Source organism: the organism of the source record quoted next, unplaced genomic scaffold (genome assembly GCF_019419815.1).
Source record: "Pyrus x bretschneideri cultivar Hongxiangsu unplaced genomic scaffold, Pyrus_bretschneideri_v1 Contig100, whole genome shotgun sequence".
Lineage (NCBI taxonomy): Eukaryota > Viridiplantae > Streptophyta > Magnoliopsida > Rosales > Rosaceae > Pyrus > Pyrus x bretschneideri.
The window spans coordinates 429,835-440,195 of record NW_025999392.1 but is presented as its reverse complement, the minus strand read 5'-3'; the positions used below and the strand labels follow the sequence as shown (position 1 = coordinate 440,195).

Here is a 10,361-nt window from a genome sequence, read left to right as displayed (position 1 = left end):
TAATTTCTTTGTGTAAATCCTTGATGGTTAAATCCTTTTTTGGTTTATTAAACCGTTCCAAAGTGGTGCTGAGAGAAATCTTTTGAGAAGAAATTTGACTAGTGCCAGGTTCATGAGAAGAAATCAAATTTTTGAGTTTTTTCAAATAAAAAGATTTTAAATCAAGGTCATCGACTTTACTAATTAATTCCATTAAAACCTCTTCTTGTTCTTCTTGCTTATTAAGCACTGAAATTTTATTACAACAAGTGTCCGTGCACCCAAACTTAATGTTTGGCGAGGAGACGTCGCTAGAACTGCTAGAGTCAGAGACGGAAAAATCGGGATTTATATCAGATTGACTAGAGTGGGTATTTCTAATTTCTAAAGCCTGAATAAGTTGAACCTTCTCTTCTTCAGAGATTTTTAGTTGGTTAATAACTTTTTTAACTCTACATTTATTTGCATAATGACCAAATTTGCCACATTTGTAGCATTTTCCCTTTTTATTTTGAAAATCCTTTTTGGGTTTTCGAAAAGGTTTTTTGTTTGGAGATGGTTTTTCATAAAATTTATTTGTTTGAAAAGGTTTGTTGGAAGATCTTTTGTTTTTATAAAATCTGGATTGATATTTAGAAAACCTGCTTGTTTGTTGGGCTTTTTTCTTTTTACTTGAAGGAGCTGTTGGAGGTAAACCATATTGTTCACAAAACGTTCCAAGTTCGTATTTAGCAATAGATTTATCCTTATTAACTTGTTTTGAAATCTTCATGTCAATACACATTTTCAATCCTTCATTTTGTATAACATTAGCTATGCTACCATAAGTAAGGGTATGATAAGGTATGACACCTTCTTCGTTAACTAAAACATTTCGGATTTTGTGAGCAAAAAGATTTGGTAAACCATTGATAAATTTTTCTTTCCAAAAAGGTTGATTACTATCTTCCCTAAGCATAACTCTGGATATGAAAACATCTTTATACCATCTGAAATCACTTAAGGTTGGACACCTTAAATTACTCAGTTGGTCGTGAATACGAGTCGTGACGTTGCTGGGTGTTCCTATAAAGTGTTCTATAATTGTATAAAGTAAAGTATTTACTCCGTTGAGTATTCCTTGTCCTATCGTTTCATCAAAGATGGGAAGTCCTTCCTCATCTTTTTTGACCGCAAAACGTATTTCATCTCTGGACTGAGAAGTTAAGTGCTTCTCCCACCAAGAATGAAGCATTCCAGTGAAACCAGTGACGAGAAGATCAACGATTTGTGTTTGTGTAAAATTGTGATTTGAAATGTAGCTATTAGCAACCATGGACATATGTTGAAGTTTGTTCAAAAGTTCTTGTTCCGACAATCCATCTATATTCCATTCATAGAGTTTGTCAGCAGAGACTGAAAATTGATTTTGGATATTTCTTTCTTCAAACTGAAGATCAGGGGGAGTTGGCCTGGGATACCAGTTTTTTGTAAGAGAAGTAGGGTTGACAGGATGAGTACGAATGCGTTTTAAATCAAAAGTTGGCTGAAGATCAATGTTTTGAAAAGCATTTTCAATATTTTGAATAGCAGAACTAGTTTCCGTGTCCTAAGAAGAATCTAGATCAGATGTGTTGCCTTCTTCGATGGAAACATCATTGTTTTGCAAAACATTAACAACTTTCTCTTTTTTGAGCTCAGTGAGCATATGATCAATTTTTTGTAAAGTAGTCATAGATTTTAAAGCAGTGGAACTTGAAGCGGTATCAGTAAAATTTACTAAAGGTTTTTCTTTTTGAGAAGATTTTGGTTGAGACAATTTGTCAATTTTTGTTTCAATTTTATCTAACTGTTTTCCAATAGTGTGAAGACTTTGGTTTGTAAAATTATTCTGCTTGATGACAGGTTTAAAACCAGAATCCTCTTTTGGAATTTTGAAAGGGGTTGCGGGAATGTTGGTATTACCAGTAGAAATTAAAATAGTTTCTTTGGGAGGATGACTAGAGGAAACCAAAGTTTTGTCTTCCTTAACCCAATTTTCTTTGGTAACAACCGTAACTTTATTTTTGGTTTCATAATGTTTTTCAATAAAATCAAAGAAAGATATTTCAAATTGGTATTGTTCCACAAAAGCTTTCCATTCGGCATATATGGCTAGCTTTTCTTCATCACAATACTTTTTTCTAAAAATATTTCTTCTGGGAATATTTTCCTTAGAAGCGATGTCTGCTTTAAGCTTCCTCCATCGGATTTTATGTGGTTTGTTTAAAACAAGTAATTGGTGATTCACCGATGTTGTTTCAAAATCAGAAGCAGTTGGAGAAGTGGGTTCTTCTTGGTTTGAAGGATGATAAACAGGATGTGCAACTTATGAAGAAGTGTCGACAGACTTTAATTTGAGCAAATCATTGATTAAATCTTGTTGTGCAGCTTCCTGCTCTTTTAACTTTTTGTTTACTAAAGATTGGATTAAATCTTGATCTCAACCCAGTCTATCGGTTGACGTGGATCCAGAAAAAGACTGTCTGCTTGGAGTAAAAGATTTATGTGAATGTATTGATTCACAAGATTTTCTTGCTGGTCTATCAAAATTGATTTTTACAGTGCCGTCAAAATATTGTTCAATGTTGTCAAGATTAACAAGACTGTTTTGGACGGAAACCGGTTTACTTTCGTTGATTAAACACCAATCTGAAGGGAGACTGATGTCTGACCACCTAATGGTTCTTGGTACTCTTATGTTTGCGCCTTCTTGGGTTGTTTGGATCAAAAGAGTATGGTCACGAGGACTTTTGTTCAAAGCTTGAAAATTCATGTTTGTGCCAGTGACTTTGTAATAAATTCTAAAAATAAGTGCCAAAGGTTGTGTTCCTTCCAGGACTTAGTACCCGGAGGTTTTGATATTGAGAGTAAGAGCTTTTAAAACATGTGGATCTGAAAGACTTATTGTGAGATCTGGAAAACAATCAAAATGGATAGGTCCATTGTAAAGACTAGATTCGATCATTCTGAGTATACTATCGTTGAAATCAGTAAATCTAGCGTCGCGTAGACATAAAAGGATAGAAGTGTTGAGACCTTTTCGTGTTAATGGTTTAACTGCGATTTGAACTAAACCAATATGAAGATAGTTATGACTATTTTTGCGATGCGCTTTGATTTGTTCCGGAGAAAATAATTGACAAGTCTCATGTTCTTTGCTAAGAGCATAAGCCTTCTCAACTGTTTTGACGTGATGTTCTGATTTAAAAGAGGTCAAAGACCATTTTTTCTTGTAAATATTTTGGGTTGAAACCTTTGGAATGTTCCACTCAGAAAAATCAATACTTTCGTCCGTTTGAAAATCCAATTTTTGTTCTTCATTGACAATGTCAGGTATAGTTCCTAAGTTGGATCTAGAGCTAGTGCTGGCTATTGAATTAGATCTAAATAATCTACTCATGATGCACACAAAAACAAATATGCTATATGCAAGACTTAAAAGATTCACCTTCCTCGTATGTCTAGACTCTTCCCCCGCTCATGCGCTCCGCTCATGCCTCTCCTGGGACTTAATGTTTGGACCACGCCTTACTGTTTGGCTGGAAGAAAGAAGAACTGAGGACCGACGATTAAGAAATACAGATAGAATATAAGAATGTATGAATCAGAAATAGATCAAATAGATGCTAATGCAATTACCAACCACTTGGCTTTGATACCAAATGGGGCGGAACTATGGGGCGGAACTAACATTAGCAGGCGGCAAAGCCTTCCATAAAATTAAGAGTGCGGAAGTAAAGCAGATAAAAGAAAGAAGCATATCAATATATTGAATTAAAAAGAACAGCAGCAGGCGGCATAGCCGTCCATAGAATTCAGAGTGCGGAAGTAAAGCATATAAAGAAATTAATGAATTAAATGTAATGATGCAAATATATTTTGAAAATAAGTTTTATTAAAAACTTACTGCAATGCAGATTACAAACAGGTATTGCCTAATGGCAGATGAAACAAGTAAACAGGGTGGAGCTCGCAGGCATCCTGAATAATATATGTATTACAAGGGTTTGGAAAATATTCTCTGTCCTTTGTGGATAAGCAGAGAGATGATATTGAACTGAGCTATTGAGTTAAAAAACCCGTGTTCTTCTTCTGAAGATGAATTCCTCTTTTATAGAAGGAGGAGAATGATTGAGGACTGCAAATTTAATCCGGAAATCCCGCTGGCATGAGGAGAAAGCTGGCAAAGCTGGCTGACTGAAGAATCCTTACTGTGGAGTCACGTTCTTTCTCTTCCAAAAGTTGAGTGAATAGTGAAGATGCTTTGATTCTTTTACAAAAGCTGGATGAATAGTGACCTTTTTGTTTTTCACTATTGGAGAATAATGCCTTGTCTTATATATATATATATATATTTCTAAAGAAGCAATATAATTAAAAATTCCCGTAAAAGTTCTATTTGGTATCAAGAGCAAGAGTGGCCGAAACCCTAGTTTTTCCGCTGTGCTTGGTTGACTGTTTTTTCTGCAAATCTTCTCCAGAAAACAGTGGTGCCGTGTGTGTGTGTAATCTTGCTGCGTGTGCAGCAGTGTGGGTGGTGCAGTTTTTCTGCAATCTTGCTGCGTGTGCAGCAGTGTGGGTGGTGCAATTTTTTGCAAATCTTCTGCAGCAAACAGTGTTGCTGTGTGTGTGTAGTCTTGCTACGTGTGCAGCAGTGTAGGTGTGTTGTGTTTTCTGCAATGTTGTCGTGTATGTGTGGTAGTGCTGTGTGTGTGGCAGTGTGGTGAATCATCAGTATCAGTCTTGCTTTGTTTTTTTTTTGGGTAAAGTCAAATGGCATCAGAAGAAGGCAGTGGCATGTTGAAGTTAGAGGGCAGTAACTCAACCAATAATCCAGTATTGAATCCGGTCGTTATTCAGAGTGATGCGTCTGCTGTACCAAATACCGTGAAATTAAATGGATCAAATTATCCTCTTTGGTCTAAAGTTTTGGAGATGCACATCGCTGGACGCGGTAGGAAGGGCTTTGTGACTGGGAGTACCAAGGAGTCTGCTGAGAATAGTGTTGAGTATGAGACGTGGGAGATAGGGAATGCAATAGTAAAAGGGTGGTTGATCAATTCCATGGAACATACTATCATGGGATTTTTTATTCACCTGCGTACCGCTAAAGAAATTTGGGAAGAAGTGGCTTGGACCTATTATGATGGCTCAAATATTTCTCAGATTTATGAATTGAAGGTTAAATCGTTCAGACTTCGTCAAGAGGGTCAGCCAGTTGGCGTGTATTATGCTGATCTCAAGTCCGTTTGGCAGGAGTTAAATCAATGGAGACCAATCAAGATGGAATGTGCTGTGGATCTCAAGACACTTCGAGAAGAACGTCAGCTTGATCGTGTGTATGCTTTTTTGGCGGGTTTGGATGCTGTGTTTTATAAAGTGCGTAGTGATATTTTACGTACTCAGCCCCTACCATCTGTTGAGGAGGTGTTTTCTGTTGTTCGGCGTGAAACTCAACGACATGCTACTATGATGGGTGGAAATAACAATCACGGAGGGTTGCCGTCCATGGCCATGGTCTCTCGGCCAGTTGGTGCTTCTCGTCCTAGTAATTCTTCTACTCAATCTTTAAATTCTCGTCCCTTCAACCGAGAAAATAAAGATGATTTGAAGTGTACTTTCTGTGGACAAACTCGTCATACCTAAGATACATGCTTTACTAAGCATGGGGTGCCTGATTGGTTTCCAGAGTTAAAGAAAAAATTGCGTGCCAAGGAGCGTGGAGCAGCCGGGTCCAGTGGAGGCCGTGCCTCCCTTGCTACGGCTACACCAACAGTCCAGGAAGCCGTGCCTAGCCCAAGTGACTCTAGTCAAAATTTGTTGACTCGTACTCGAGGTGACTCGTCTTCTGACACAGGTACCGTGGGACGTGTTCTCTTAGCCTTCGAAATTCAGCACCATACAGGTTGGATTCTGGACTCTGGGGCAACTGATCATGTGACATATGATAAAAATATGTTTCAATACATGACTACATCTCACAAAAAAAATATATCAACTGCCAATGGTACTTTGGCACCCGTGTGTGGTGCCGGCACTGTGCATCTCACCCCGTCACTTCCCTTACATCATTGCTTGCTTGTTCCTTCTTTATCCCATCACTTGTTGTCCATACCACAGGTTACTGAACAATTGGATTGTGTTGTTCTAATGTATCCGTCCTTTTGTCTACTTCAGGATATTCAGACCAAGGAGATAATTGGACGTGGCACTAAGAGAGAGGGGTTGTACTATGTGGACGACGTTGTTTCTGGCAGAGCTAATGCAGTTCGAGTGTCCCGATCTAGTAATTTACAAGAAGTGTGGTTGTTGCATTGTCGGTTAGGGCATGCATCTTTTGGGTATTTACGGCATATGTTACCTAGTCTATTTAGTGGAATAAATGAATTAGACTTACATTAATGAATCAGACTTACATTGTGAAGTATGTATTCTTGCTAAAAGCCATCGTGCTTCGTTTCCTCCTAGTATGAATAAAAGAGCTTTACCATTTGAACTTGTGCACTCGGATGTTTGGGGACCCTCCCCTGTTGTTACTTCTTCTAGGATTAAGTGGTTTGTTACGTTTGTGGATGATTGCACTCGTATGACGTGGCTGTATGTGTTAAAAAATAAAAGTGATGTTGGTATGGTATTTCGATTTTTTTCTCAGATGATTCGGACACAATACTTGTCTGTGATTAAAGTTCTCCATTCTGATAATGGGGGTGAGTATATTAATTGTGAGTTGTCAGAGTTTCTGTGTGATCAAGGCATTCTCCATGAAACAACCTGTCCTTATACTCTACAGCAAAATGGGGTGGCTGAACGAAAAAATCGCCATATCTTAGAAACGGCACGTGCTCTCTTTCTGGGCGCATCGATTCCTAAGAGTTTTTGGCCTGAAGCAGTTACTTATGCCGTCAACGTGATTAATCGTATGCCATCTCGGGTGGTTGATTTTCGCACTCCTCTTTAAGCCCTCACTCACCATGTTCCAGTGGTGTCTACTCATACTCTCACCCCCCCCCCCGGGTATTTGGGTGTGTGGCTTATGTGCATATTCAGAAAATTCATCGCACTAAGTTGGATCCATGTGCCCTCCGATGTGTGTTTGTTGGTTTCTCATCTCACCAAAAAGGATATAAATGTTATCACCCTGAGACTCGGCATATGTATGTTACCATGGATGTGACCTTTTCTGAATCGGAGTATTTTTATGCTCCCGTATCTTCATCTTCAGATCACTAGGGGGAGAGTTGTAGTGGTGATCTGGAATGGTTGGACTTGGGAGGGAACACTGTAGCTGATGCCGTGCATAATGAGGCAGTGATCATAGATGCCGTGCGTGATAATGGGGCTGGAATGCCATGGCAGATTGTTGCCGAAAGTGGCATGCAGTCAGGAGTGATTGCAGCCGAGAGTGATCTGCAGTCAGGGCAGATTGTTGACAAGTCTGCGGACGTAACCCCCTCTCTCTCTAGCTCCACAGTGCTGCCCAATGAATCTTCTCTGGATATACCTGAGGTAAGTATTGTGGATGATTATGTAACTAACGCGAGTAATGATGTAAATGCATATAAGCTGCCACCGAGACAAAATCGGGGTGTGCCACCTAACAGATTTTCTCCGGAAGGCAAAGTGAAGTATCCAATAGCCAACTATGTCTCCTGCAATGGTCTTGCACCAGAACGCAAGACCTTGGTGGACAATATGGAGGCTATTCGAGTACCAACCCGTGTGGAGGAGGCTCTAAAGGATCCAAAGTGGGCAAAAGCAATGGATGAAGAATGTTGGCATTACAGAAGAATAATACCTGGGAGGTGATGTCCTTACCAGAAGGGAAAAAAACAGTTGGATGTCGGTGGGTGTTTACTGTCAAATACAAAGCCGATGGATCATTAGACAGGTACAAAGCAAGGTTGGTAGCTAAGGGATACACCCAAACATATGGTGTAGATTATCAAGAAATGCTCTCTCCAGTTGCCAAGATGAATACGGTACGCGTTCTGATATATTTAGCTGCTAATATGGACTGGCCATTAAAACAGTTTGATGTGAAAAATCCTTTCCTCCATGGGAACTTGGAGGAAGAAGTATATATGGATTTTCCTCCTGGATACAGTGCTGGCAGAAATACCGGAGTATGTCGGTTGCGTAAGTCTCTTTATGGGCTTATGCAATCGCCTCGTGCATGGTTTGATAGGTTTACTCGAGTTATGAAAAAGATTGGGTATTATCAGAGTCATTCTGATCATACATTGTTTGTTAAATAGAGGCATGAAAAAGTGACAGCTTTAATCATTTATGTAGATGACATGACTATTACTGGAGATGATTTTGATGAGATTTCAAGGTTGGAGAAAAATCTTGCGGCTGAGTTTGAAATGAAGAACCTAGGGGATTTGAAGTATTTTCTTGGAGTCGAAGTTGCTCGATCTTCGAAAGGTATTTTCTTGTCACAACGTAAGTATGTTTTGGATTTGTTAAAAGAAACTGGTATGCTGGGATGTAAGCCAGTAGATACTCCTATTGTTGAAAAACACCATCTATGTTTAGATCCGAATCAGAAATCTGTTGATAAGGGAAGATATCAGAGACTTGTAGGGAGACTAATTTATTTGGCTCATATACATCCTGATATTGCTTATGCAGTGAGTGTAGTAAGTCAATTTATGCATTCACCGAGTGTAAATCATATGGCTGCTGTTATGCGCATCTTAGCATATTTGAAGTCTGCACCTGGGAAAGGAGTTTTATATTGGAAGCATGGACATTTGAGGTTTGAAGGGTTCACAGATGCTGATTGGGCAGGAAGTGTGGGTGACCGACGATCTACTTCGGGATATTTTACTTTTGTAGGAGGAAATTTGGTTACATGGAGAAGTAAAAAACAGAAGGTAGTATCAAGATCCTCAGCTGAGGCTAAGTATCGAGGGATGGCTCACGACATTTGTGAGATTCTCTGGCTTCGAAAACTCCTTGAGGGGCTTAGGTTCAAGCCAAAGGAGACCATGAGACTATACTGTGATAATAAGTTAGCGAGAGATATAGCTGATAATCCGGTACAGCATGATAGGACAAAACATGTGGAAGTTGATCGACATTTTATTAAAGAGAAACTTGAAAGGAAGATTGTGTCAATACCTTTTGTGAATTCGGAGCAGCAACTTGCAGATGTTCTAACTCATGCAGTATGTAGTCGAAAGTTTGATGACTCACTTGTCAAGTTGGGCATGTGTGATATCTATGCACCAACTTGAGGGGGAGTGTTAGTCATGAGTCAATATTAGGAAAAAAAAGGGAATGTAAATAGTAGGAGTCCTTTATTAAGTAGGTTGTTTATAAGCTTTATTTAGTTTCCTAGTTGAAAACTGATTGTATATATATATATTTCTAAAGAAGCAATATAATTAAAAATTCCCGTAAAAGTTCTATTTAATATCATAAAGAAGTCTGACAGATTCAAGACGAGCAACAGGAGCGAAGGTTTCATCAAAATTAACACCTTCAAGTTGAGAGTATCCTTGAGCAACAAGCTTGACCTTATTTCTAATTACATTTCCTGACTCATCAGACTTGTTCTTGTAAATCCATTTTGTGCCAATAACATTAGTGTTTGATGGATGATCAACAAGGGACCAAACTGCATTCCTCTCAAACTGATTTAGCTCTTCCTGCATAGCCAAGATCCATTCTTCATCAGTTAAAGCATATTTAATATTCTTGGGCTTAATCTGGGAGACATAGCAAACATTTGCAACTTTATTAGCTATTGTCTTCGAGTTCTAACGCCTTTGTCAATTAGACCCACAATTTCTTCATCACGATGACCTCTAGCCTACTTCGTTTGTCTTTGAATAAGACACCAAAAACTTGATCAGCGCTTGATTCATTCTAATTGTTACTTTATGACACCATACTTGACTTAAGTGGCCTTGAGACGAAGTATGTCGTTGGGACATTGACATTCTTTGTATTTTCAACACTATGAAGAGCACCATCACTCATTTCTTGGCATCATCCTTTTCCATATCTACCTCCATTTCATAAGTGATAAGCTTACCCTCCAGTTTTCCAAGTTTGATCTCATTTAAATCTTGAAATTCTTGAATAGCAGCCTTCTTAGCCATGAATCTCTTAGGCAAGGATCTTAAGAACTTCTGAACAACGGTAGTTTCATCAGTAGGTTAGCCCAACCCTAAAGCATCATTAGTTAACATTTCAAAATTTTAATAGAAAGTCGAGAAGGTCTCAAAATCTTTCATCCTCAAGTCCTCAAACTTTGAAAGAGTCATTTGAAGTTTGAGATCCCTCACTTGTTTATCTCATTCATGAAGAATTTTGAGCTTGTCCCAAGCTTGCTTAGCCGTTGTGCAATA

At 38.7% G+C, this 10,361-nt stretch overlaps 1 protein-coding gene across 1 annotated transcript; it reads right to left on the bottom strand.

The window, feature by feature from the left end:
- Positions 1–9,413: 9,413 nt before the first annotated feature.
- On the bottom strand, positions 9,414–10,112 carry LOC108866658 (uncharacterized mitochondrial protein AtMg00820-like). Its single transcript, XM_018645681.2, has 2 exons — positions 10,020–10,112; positions 9,414–9,716 (listed from the first exon to the last, which is right to left on the bottom strand). Exons 1-2 carry the CDS (start codon positions 10,110–10,112, stop codon positions 9,414–9,416), a joined length of 396 nt encoding a protein of 131 aa, XP_018501197.2.
- Between the last annotated feature and the right edge of the window lie 249 nt (positions 10,113–10,361).